Source organism: Anser cygnoides, chromosome 2 (assembly GCF_040182565.1).
Source record: "Anser cygnoides isolate HZ-2024a breed goose chromosome 2, Taihu_goose_T2T_genome, whole genome shotgun sequence".
In the NCBI taxonomy this organism is placed as follows: Eukaryota; Metazoa; Chordata; class Aves; order Anseriformes; family Anatidae; genus Anser; species Anser cygnoides.
Genome location: NC_089874.1, coordinates 137,064,195 through 137,076,353, shown reverse-complemented (window position 1 = coordinate 137,076,353; position 12,159 = coordinate 137,064,195). Strand labels below are relative to the sequence as shown.

The 12,159-nt window shown below is 41.1% G+C and overlaps 1 protein-coding gene and 1 long non-coding RNA gene across 2 annotated transcripts in view; one reads left to right on the top strand and one right to left on the bottom strand.

Moving 5' to 3' along the window:
- Window positions 1-12,159, top strand: part of LOC136789774 (uncharacterized) — an 18,293-nt gene that overhangs the window by 2,011 nt on the left and 4,123 nt on the right. The window lies entirely within an intron of this gene.
- RIPK2 (receptor interacting serine/threonine kinase 2) overlaps window positions 5,920-12,159 on the bottom strand; it is a 22,554-nt gene continuing 16,314 nt past the window's right edge. Inside the window, exons 10-11 of the mRNA XM_066990578.1 lie at window positions 8,222-8,401; window positions 5,920-6,513 (exon numbers count right to left, since the gene is read on the bottom strand). Coding sequence (XP_066846679.1) covers window positions 6,188-6,513; window positions 8,222-8,401 — 506 coding nt within the window. The 3' untranslated portion in view covers window positions 5,920-6,187. The remainder of the gene's footprint in view (window positions 6,514-8,221; window positions 8,402-12,159) is intronic.

The window sequence follows — 12,159 nt, the reverse complement described above, 5'->3', positions numbered from 1 at the left end:
TAGGTAACATAAAGGAAGTCTCATTCAGTTCTTCATAACATTTTTCTTATTCATTTTAAAAGCCAAGCAGAATATGACTAGTCCTTCAGCAATGAGGATTCCCTTCATTCCAATTTACTGCACATAGCAATTCTTCTCTGTGTTGTAGCTACACATATACACAGTTTCTTGTGGAGCAGCAAAGGGAAGTATACTTGCCTGAAAAGGCTGTGACATCCTCTGGTTTCTTGCTTACACTTCTATTTCTGCTCAGGAAGGCTTTTTATACTCTGCACTGCAAGCAAGAGCACTCCAGCTATTTCTAGAGCCCCCTTCATTCATACCACTGCCCTGATGCAGCTAACAGCATAGCCAAGCCACTGCCAACTCCTCTTCTTCCTCCTATTTCCTACCTCTGTCCCCTTCCTCCTATTCCCACCAAGCATCTTGGTGTTTCAGGCAGCATAGATCCCCACAGTCCTTGTCTACAACAGATGCACTTACAGTTAACCCAAACTGAAAAGATGATGTCCGCTGCCATTAACAAAGCAACATCGGGACAATATTTGTGTTGACTTGGTAAACAGATCTTTATATAAAGTTCATACAGGACAGAGCATAGCGTACAGAGCTCTGCCAACTGCATTAACTCAAGGTGTGGGAGCAGAACATGAGGATCAGCAAGGAACACGAGGATCAGCAAACTCTGTGGCTGGTCAGAATCACATCACAGAATCATAGAATGGCTTGGGTTGGAAGGGACCTTAAAGATCATCCAACTCCCACCCCCCTGCCATAGGCAGGGATGCCATCCATTAGATCAGGCTGGCCAAGGCCACATCTGGCCTGGCCTTGAACACCTCCAGGGATGGGGCATCCACAACCTTTCTGGGCAACCTGTGCCAGTGCCTCACCACCCTCACCATAAAGAATTTCCTTCTATTGTCTAGTCTAAATCTCCACTTTTTTAGTTTAAGACCATTCCCCTTGTCCTATCATTATCTACCTGAGTCCTCTCATCTTTTTTATAAGACCCCTTAAAGTATGGAAAGGTCGCAATGAGGCCTCCCCAGAGCCCTCTCTTCTCCAGGCTGAACATCCCCAGCTCTCTCACCTTTTCTTTGTACGAGAGGTGCTCCTGCCCCTTGATCATCTTTATGGCCCTCCTCTAGAGCCATTCTAACAGACCCTTCTTGTGCTGGGGTCCCCAGACCTGGATGCAGCACTCCAAGTGGGGCCTCATGAGGGCATAGCAGAGGTGGACAATCACCTCCCACCACCTGCTCTGTTGATGCAGCCCAGGACACAGCCGGCCTTCTGGGCTTCAAGTGCACACTGCCGGCTTATGTGAGGAGCCTTTTGTCCACCAGAATCCCCAGGTCCTTCTCCGCAAGGCTGCTCTCAATGAGTTCTTCTCCCAGTCTGGACTCATGTCCAGGATTGCCCCAACGCAGGTGCAGCACCTTGCACTTGTCCTTGTTGAACCTCATTAGGTTCACATGGGCCCACTTCTCCAGCCTGTTCAGGTCCCTCTGAATGGCATCTTGTACTTCTTTGGTATCAACTGCACCACTCAGCTTGGTGCCACCTGCAAACTTGCTGAGGGTACACTCAATCCCATTGTCTATGCCATTGATGAAGATACTGAAAAGCATTGATCCCAAGCCAGACCCTTGAGGGACACCGCTCATCACTGGTCTCCACTTGGACATAGAGCCTTTGACCAGCACTCTCTGCGTGCAGTCATTGAGCGAATTCCTTATCCACCTGCTAGCCCACGCTTCAGATCCAAATCTTTCCAATTTAGAGATTAGAACGTTGCATGGAACCGTGTCAAAGGCCTTCCAGTGTGTTAATGATGCAGCAAGAGCTGCAGGACTGAGCTCTGGTTGGGCTTGCTCCTCATTATATGGATGCAACAGTTTATATTGGCAGAAGCACAGACTATTTATGAAGTTTGTATTTTTTTTTAAGCACATCATGAATACCAGATGGATTCTGGGTGCTGTGAATGAAGACAAGTATAGTAAAGATGGTGAAAAATAACCAGAGAGGATGTTAGGAAAAGATTCTTCATTGAGAAGGTGGTCGGGCACTGGAATAGGCTCCCCAGGGAAGTGGTCATGGCCTGGAGCTTGCTCAAGTTCAAGAAGCACTTGGACAATGCTCTCAGACACAAAGTCTGATTTTTGGGTGGTCCTGTGTGGAGCCAGGAGTTGGACTTGATGATGCTTGTTGGTCCCTTCCATCTCAGGATATTCTGTGATTCTAATAACACAAGGTATTCATTAAAGTGAAAATTGAAGATGATTGCAGATAGTTGAAGCAGTTACAGTACTAAAGGGCTAGGTGCTCATATGGTATATGAAATATAATGGTAAGAAGTACAAAAACAATTTGTCTTTCGTTTCCTTCTTTTCCAATATACATATAAAAAGGCTGTCCAAGAGCTATTACAATTCAGAGGAAAGCTCTGATTGTCAGCAAGAGTAGTGTTCTGAAACAGCAGCAGCATTCCTCCTTGGGAGTGGGAAAGCTGAAAAATCTCTTAGGAATTACTAGTGAAGAGGTAAGGAGTGCACAGAATACTGTCGTGTAATGGCAGAGTGTGTGCATGTAAATAAAGAAATCAGCTAGCTTTTCAAGCAGTATCTTCCTGAGTGCTTGCAACCATTTTACACACAGACCAGGGTCCCACTGAGCACGACTGTTGCAAACACACCAGACTTGGACTTCCTGATGAAGCTGTGCGTGAACTGCATGACTGTGCCTGGCTCTTGGGCCAGCCCTGTACGTGCTGCCGCAGTCAAAATCAGTGCTGTGTTCCAGCTGCACAGAAACTGTTCCTCTTTCATACTACGGGAATGAAACAACAGAATCGTCAGAGGCAGACGTTGACTAATTAACTTTCATGTCTAATTGTCACTTCCATACACCCTTCAAACACCCTCCATGGCTCAGGCACACAGACTTCACCTCCCTTTCCCCATGCCTACCCCAAAGCTTTCTCCTTACCCTCCTTCTGTATCCCTCTAGTCCACAGTGCGGCTGCCCCCTCCTCTACCTCACTCTTGATGAAATCTGCACATGCCTAATGTGTTGGAGAAGGCAGGTTGATGGATCCTACTTCCTCAGGGAGGAGGGCTCATGGTCCAAGGAAAGAGGAGGGAGATAGAAAACAGCTCAATAAGTGGCCTCAGGACTTCTTTGGAGTGCTGAGCTTTGGCCAGAACAACACTCACGAATTTATAGATGCACATATATTTAGGTTTGGGGGTAGAAAAATACTTTTTCTGCAGCTGTGCCACCTCCAGGTGATGGCACATTAAGGGGTCTGCCCACAGTGATTACAGGAGCATGACAGCCCTGTTCCTGAATCTGATGCTGTAGGCCAGACCTATCGTTATTATTATTAACTGACTCCAACCCTATTCCCTACTGACAGGCAATGGGCAGAAGCAGGAAGAGACCTCAGAAAGCAGCAGGACACTTCACTCAGCTGTGTGTCCTACCAGTGGGTCGTCATCTTCCATGTCTAACATTTCCTTTGCATTATGAAGAGATTGGAGGGAGGGCAACTAACACAGTCGGTTGGCAGTACCTGGAATGGCTTTAGGATCTGTCCCATCTATTCTCCAGGGCTCCATCCATACACAGAATACCTGGGAATCAGCAGCTCACCAAGTGCTGACAGAAAAGCTGCAGCAGGCATACAGGAAAGCTGCAGAGCATGTCAGAGGCGAGTAAGTACATAGGTACAGCAGTAGTACCAAGAAGAAGCCAGAGAACAAATCACAAATCTGGAACAGAGCCTGCCAGCTTGCACACAGACAGTTGCTTTTTTTTTTTTAAAATTATTATTTATTTTTAAATAAGTCCTGCTGACATTATCATGTATTGTGCACAGCACGGACAGCTATGAAGCACAGCATCTCTCATATGCTCAAGTTTTGCCGGGGCAAAACATTGTGACATTGATCCAAGCCAGAGGTCGCAATCATTTGCAGGAGGCATTCACACTGTTTTTTTTTGGGAGAAATGGGAAGGAGGTACAGACCCTGACACCTCCAGCTGTGTAGATGTGTGAGACATCAGGTGATACATGGCAGGATAATGAGCACTCTGGCTTATTTTTGGCATAACAGGACTGCTTTTATCTTCTTACACATAATTTAAAATAACAAACTTTGCAACTCATGCAGACCCTACTACAAGCACAATGTACCAGCTTGTAAAAAGGTACTGACAAAAAAGCTTCTGTTTTTCTAGTTACTAAAGCTGCAATTCAGGAAAGCTCTTAATACACATCAGATTTTAGATTTTTCTAACCAGCAGGATTTTGCTACCTTCCACGATGCAAATCTTTCTTTGGGCACTAGTAGTAATGAGAAAATATGGCTGAGAGTGTGATGTGCAATGAAACGAGCAGGTCTGGCACCGAACTCCAACTGGCAAGGCTGGTAGCATTCCTCAGAGCCTGTTCTTGCTAGACATCATCAGGTCAGCTCTACAAAAAAGCACACCCATTCACTGCACTATTAACCTGTTCTCAGCTATCTAGCTAGAATTTTACAGTCTTAGAAGGAAGCATGATAAAATGTAAACTCACAGCTTATGCCAAAAACTTACTTAAAAAATTGCAAAACTTCATTTCCATCCAATAATTTATACATCATACTCTTGTGATTAATTTCACAAAGTTAAGATAAATATTGAAAAAAACTGTAAGCTAATGGCAACAATAATGCTGTAAACACTGAGGCTTGAATCATACTGAAATGGAGCAGATCTCATACCTCCATCGATTTACAAAGAGCCATCATTTAGGACCTCTCATTTATCTGCTCCTTTTTGTTGCAGCATGGGTAGATTTCAGCTTTCTTGCACCAGAAGCTTGGATTTTCCCAGATTTTATAGTAGTGACAGTATTTGAAATTATTTATTAGTACCTGTAAAAATCATTTGCCTGTGCTGTGTTCTGGCAAATTGAAATCATTTTACTTTACAGGATTTAAACCCACCAAAGTAATGAGTTTTAAATAAATAAATAATAAAACCAACACATACCTTTTGCTCTCAGGTTGCCCCACTTGTGTCTCAACATGTTAGCACCATCCCTGAGACATAAAAGGTTAGCAGAGATGTTGTCCAGAGAAGGTTAAGGTAGCTCAGGGTACCGCATTTTCCCCTCAACAGCTGAGCACTTTGCTTCTGCTGCCACACTGGAGAGGCTCATGCACATTACTTCCAGCCTGCCAGTGCAGTGCATGTTTGATCTTTGTACAGAACCAAACTACTGCTTCTCATGTAAATATGAAAAATAGAATTGAATTAGAAGTTTGATCCAGCAGCATGAACAAGAAGTATGTACACAAAACTGTGACTGTAAGTGAGGCTTTAACTGAGGGTTCCCTTGTACAAGCTGGATGTGGATCTTATCATACTCTAATTTCAAGAGGAATTTAAGCACGTGTAACCAAATAATATAAGGTTAGAGCTTCACCCTTTCTAGTGTATCAGTTCTTAGGACAATGATGATCAGCACGAGGTCTTCCTCACCCTGGGGCTCCTCTTTGGATTCACGTTCTTCTCATGCAGTGGTCTGAAGTGCTTACCCTGGCAACAAAATAGGGAAAACAAAACAATAATAGAAATCCTGTGAAAATGCAGTGTAAACTTCCACCCACCTGCCGCTCCTCACAGGTATCTTGGGAGGAATACTCAGTATAGCTGGAAGAAGGAAATTTATTTACAAACACAGCATGCAAGCCTGAAAATAGAGCACCTAGTTTTTTTCCCTGTCTACAGGAAAGATCAGATGAAGAGAAGACAACTAATACCAAGTTGAGATAAGTTGTCTCAGTCCTGTGCAATGGTAGGAAAAGCTATGTATAAACACAAAATATGATATGTATAAGCACAAAATATGTAAAACAGGGATCATTTAATGATTTTACTTTGTCACATATAAACAAAACACCTGTATGAATTCAGTCAACAAGTGTCAAGTGTTTGGCTTTCTGGCTGCACTCCAACTGATTCAATTGGTAACTCACCAAATGCAGCCTAGATGAAAAGTCTAGTGTCTTTTCTGAGACTCTACAAAGGTGTAGTAAAGACAAAGCAGTACAGATATAAAACTTCTAAATAGAAACAATGGTTGTGTATTAAGAAATATTCACAGGGCTTCAAAAAAACCCAAACAGATTTAAAGATGCAGTCTTAGAGAATTAGATACAATGTCTGGATAAGGTTGAAGTCCTAGCTGTTTGTTGTCTTTCAACTTTTGTATTATAATTCTGGCAAATTCCTCTCCGTGGCTATCTGAGGTATCGAGTAGTTGTCGGACTTTTGATGTCCTTGTAGGTTTGGTGCTTATAAGTTCATAGTCTTCTTTCATGAGTAAAAATCTTGATAGAAGAGCATCCAGTGACTGATTCAAACATGCTTCGGTCATCTGATCAATAATTTCTTCTCTTTTACTTTGGATCCATTGATGAGCTACATTCTGTTGCATTGTTTCCAAAACAAAATCTGAGATCAAGGAGGATTAAAAAAAAAAAAAGAAAAAAATATTAATATTTTAACACTTCTTGTTAATAAATAGTGCTATAAAACAAAGAATGAGCTGAGAAAGAGCTGGTAAAAAGTCTTTTTTTTTGGTCACATATTCACTTGGTTATTCTTACATTCCACGTTTAAAATGTTGTGATAGTTGCCAAATTTGCTGGTTAGAATATAATTTTTATTCCAAATCACAGAATAATTTAAGTTGGAAGGAACCCTCACCTGATCTAATGTTCTACTCAAAGCTACCCAAAGATAAGTCAGGTGTCTCAGGGCCTCCTCTGGGTGAATTCTGAGCATCTCCAAAAATGGAACTTCTATAGACTTAGACAAACTGTTCTAGTGTTTGACCCAACTTGGTAATAAAAAGAGGGAGGTGCTAACTTAGCCTCAATAAAAATCCCCCTGGGAAGTGTACTGAAAAAGCCTGTGTAGCTTCCAGCATATATTCCTCAAGTTGAGGATTTATACAGTGAAAAGATACAGATCCTCATATTCCCAGGAGTCCCCCACCACAGTGGATCCAAGATTCTGTGTAGAAGGCTGTAGAAAGCTTTGTCCCTTCCCTTGACATTTTTCAATTGTTTCTGGTTTACTCTTAGAAAGTAATTTTTAAGTGAATGCTTCCAGATAACCCACTCACAGTCTCAGTCAATGTGTTTTCCATTCTCAAGTGCCCACAGTAATCGTAACTACTCTTAGTGCTATACAGATGAGAACCCCTACGTTGATAAATGCCTGCCCCACATCTGTCTGTGAATTCAGACAACTTCTCATACCCCTATTCCTTTCCTCTAGTTTCACAAACAAAGTACATGCCACTTCTTATGAGAAGTTATAAGCTCCATTTGAAGCAAATTTAAAGGAAATAGTTTAGGTCACGACAGACTGCAAGAAGTATGAGGCATTTAAAACTGAATTATAGAATTGTCAAGATTTGGATGAATTTAGACAGCTTCAAAAAAAGCACTTCAAATTTCAATATGGAACTTTATTAGCAACTGTAAGTTTCAGCAGGGGGATGATGCGGCAGATCTTTATAAAATTCCAAGTTATTGTGTGGCCCATAAAAAAGTTCTCTCAATAACTCATCATGCATTAGTTTCTTTTTGTTATCACTCTTTTGGAAGCACATGTTTAGCAGTTATTTGATGCACAGGAAAACTATCCAGCATACCTCAACTAACACAAAAGACTGTTAAAGGTGAGATGCTGCTTCTATTTGCCCCACCGTTACTACCTAAGTTACAGGCCTAAAAAGCAGGGAAAAATGTCAGGCAATGAGATGAATTAAACTCCAGCTAACTTTTTATTTTTATTTTTATTTTTATTTTTTGTATTCTGCTGGACTGCAGCACTGCTACAGCAGTAGGAGAAAGGAAAAATAACATTAGCAAAGAGAATGCTCCCAAGGCAGTAGGAATTAAATTTGCTTAAAATGAAAGGAGAAAAGTTAGGAACTACAGGTACATCTACTACGCCACAATTTACATTATTTTTACTTACTCTGTAATAGAAGGCTACAAGGACAGAACCACTTGCGTTCTTAATTTGCAACATGCTTTGTTTGCATTTTACAGATGAACAACAGTTCCAGTTTCCAATTCATACGTGCATATATTCAATATTAGGACACTTACTATGGGACTTTGAATTAAACCAGTGTTTGCTATACCTGAAGGAATTGGTGATGTCCGCAGCATAGATGATGAGGAATTTGAGGGAACTGAAATACTCTTGTCAGATGAGGGAAGATAAGTATATGGATGCACAAAAAGTTTGGCACTTTGAGTTACGGAGAGATTTTCATCCACGCTCTGACAGCTGAGAGAGTGTAGACTACCAGAATCTCCATCTTAGGAAAGAAGAAAAAAAGCTGTAATAGTTCTGCATTCATTATGCTTGTAAAATACAATATTTAGAGCAATTCTATAACACAAATTGTAAACAACCTAACATCATTTCAAATACAACAACATTATTCCTTCAACTCAGCTTCTCAGCACATCTCTCTCCCTTGTCTTTTACCAGGGCTTGATTGTGTTTTTGGGGGGTCTTGTTTTATTTTAAAAGAACACAGAGAATAAATCCAGTAGATGGGAACTGTCAAAGCTCTGATGGATAGAAATTTGATGTGGGGACTAGAAGAACAAAATAACTCCTGAAGTGTTTGCAAAGAGGTGTGAGTCAGCATGAAAGCTGACTAATTTATTTTTATGAAGTTTGGTAGTGTAACAAAGGTGGAAAGATTAAAAATGATTCAGGTGGAGGGAAAGAACATGAAGACCAATGAAGACATTCAGTGGGATGTGAATGGAAGGTTTTGGTAGTCTGATGAAACAGCATATGATATCAAGAAAGCTTTGTGTAAACTTTATGGAAAAAGGGAAAGAAGGATTTTTATCAGGTGGGGAACATAATAGTTTCTACTTTTAGGATTTTAATAGCAGAAAAAAGATGATGATGGATACAAAAGCAGTAGTTGGAGAGAAGAGATGACAAACAGCTGATCAGAACCAAATTACAGGGCATATACCCAATTCTGAACATAGTTTTCATTACAGACTTTCACAGTCTCACTTGACAAAGAGCTTTGGCTATGTTAACTAAGAAACAGAGATACTGATATAAGAATCAGGAGAGCATCTAATGACAATAAGATGTCGCTCCATGCATGATTTGGGATTTATGGGTACATGACAAATGTGGGATTCTGAAGGTGTATGCTTAGATGGCAATGTTGACTTGTCGCTGTGAAGAGCAGGAATAGGAAAACGTGAAAAAAAATATACACGAATTATTTAAACAGAACTAAAACTCATGATTCTAAATGGACTAGAATTCATAGTAGCTAGTATTTTATTTCGTGGAAGGCAAAGAAAGAAAGCAGGGCAGAACTATGTACTGTGATGCGGTATTATCTGCTGCATAAATGAGAAATGATAAGGAGAGAACTGGTGGGAGAAGAAAAGCTTTAGAAAAGGATTTTAAAAAGTTCTGCAGGGCTAGATTGTTCTAGATCTCTAGGCACACACAGATCTCTAGTAACAGTAGAGACAAAACTACTGGAACTGTACACCAGTATGAGAGAATGACCCTGACCAATGATCACAGCATAAAAAAAAAAGAAACATGCTAATGAAGTTTGCCGATGTCATTCAGAAAGAACAGGCTAACCCAGGTTATTCAGAAAGAACCTAGTTGACACAGAAGTAAAAGAAGTGGAAATTCAGTAGCACAAAATATGAGATCTAGCTTCAAGCGGTGCCTGGTGATTTGCAATTGACATGAGGGAAAAAAAAAAAGGTAAATTATTCTGTAACAAAGGATAATGTGAGAAAAGAAATTCTAAGACATATTAAGCAAAGGTTTTATTTCACACAAAACAGTTGTTACACCTTTTTTATAATATTAAGTACAGAGGTCTGGTAGCTGCCTTAGTTCAGTAATTTAAGTTAGATGATGCACAGCAAGGACTAGCAGGATACAACGACAATGAAGTATCTTATTTTACAAAAGGACTTCAAAAGTGTTTATCCTGTTTATCTAGTAAAACAAAGTGTAGTAAGAGATTACTCTCTACATTGGAAATAAAATGGGAAAAGAGGGAAAGAACTACTTAAACCTAAAGCAATACTCAAGAACAAATGTGTATTAGCTGACTAGAAAAAAGGCTATTGAGCAAAGTAATAACATACACTTTTACTGGCAACTTGATTGGTTTATAAATGTTGTTCTATGAAATGAATGCTTGCAATTATAAAAGAATGAACTTGATGGCCCAGGAGGTACTTTCTAGACACAGTACTAAACTGATGTACAGATAGATCTTCAGATTCTAAGAGTGACTAAGAAGTTGTAGATGGAAAAATAATTTCCTTTTCAGAACATATCAGTGCAGAAGCAAGTCATAAAATGAGATGCTGCTCCCATCAGTATCCATTTATATGGATGTATGGTTTGAAGGCATAATACAATTCTAGAATACAGAAAAGGCCCCACTTGGAAGGGACCTTCAAAGATCATCAAGTCCAACTGCCAGACTAACCAAGGCTAACCAAAAGTTAAAGGACATGAATGAAGGCATTGTCCAAAAATCTCTTGAACGCTGACAGGTATGGGGTATCAAGTACCTCTCTAGGAAGCCTGTTCCAGTTTTTGACCACCCTCAAGATAAAGAATTTTTTTTAATTTGAACCACTCTCAACCTTCCCCTGGTGCAGCTTTATGCCTTTCCCACTCATCCTGTCATAGGCTCACAGACAGAAGAGACCAGCAGCCCCCTTCCCTCTCCACTTCCCTTCCTCAGGAAGTTGCAGAGAGCAATGAGATTGCATCTTGGCCTCCTTTTCTCCAGACTAAACAACCCAAGTGTCCTCAGCCTCTCCTCAAAGGACTTGCCTTCCTGCCCTTCTACCAGCTTTGTTGCCCTTCTCTGGATGTTCAAGTACCTTAACATCCTTTTTATATATGAGCACATTCATCAACTGCAATATAAAACCTCATTTCTGAAAGGAAGAAATACAATGTTCCCAAACATGCTCAGTAGAATCCTAGAACAATAGATGAATTCCTTGAATGAAATAAAAGCAAGACCTGCTTAGATTTGGAGTTAACATGCTTGCCTGAACATGAGCTGGCAGTGTGCCCAGTTGGCCAAGAAAGCCAACAGCATTCTGGCTTGTATCAGGAATAGTGCGGCCAGCAGGACCAGGGAGGTGATCGTCCTCCTGTACTCTGCTCTGGTGAGGCCACACCTCGAGTGCTGTGTTCAGTTTTGGGCCCCTCACTTCAAGAAGGACATTGAGGCCCTGGAGCGTGTCCAGAGAAGAGCTGCGAAGCTGGTGAAGGGCCTGGAACACAAGTCCTATGAGGAACAGCTGAGGGAACTGGGGGTGTTTGGTCTGGGGAAGAGGAGGCTCAGGGGAGACCTTATTGCTCTCTACAACTACCTGAAAGGAGGTGTGGGGAGGGGGAGTCGGCCGCTTCTCACAGGTAACTAGTGATAGGACTAGAGGGAATGGCCTCAAGTTGCACCAGGTGAGGTTCAGGTTGGAAATCAGGAGACATTTCTTCTCAGAAAGAGCAGTCAGGCATTGGGACGGGTTGCCCAGGGAGGTGGTGGAGTCTCTGTCCCTGGGGGTGTTTAAGGAAAGGTTGGACGTGGTGCTTAGGGACATGGTTTAGTGGGTGACATTGGTGGTAGGGGGATGGTTGGACCAGATGATCTTGAAGGTCTTTTCCAACCTTAATGATTCTAATGATTCAAAGCATTGCTTCATAAAATGTCTAAAAAATGTTTCAGTGTTGTGCTGGGCCTTGCAAAAACTTAGACTTAGGTAAATTACAAATCTGAAAGCATTTGTATGCTATAAGATTCAGAAAAAGGCAAAGCTACAAAATAGTTGGAATGTTACTAAAGGGCTGCAAACAAGACCGTGACAGCAAGCTATCTGCTGATAACAACAGGGATATAATGGTACCACTTCGGCAACAGTACTTGAAACGAATCAGGCAACAGTTAAATGCATAGAGTACACAACAGGTCCTGGCTTTTTTTTTTTTCCTGGTGATCGAATTTTACAAATTCCAAGTTATACTTTTATTGGATTT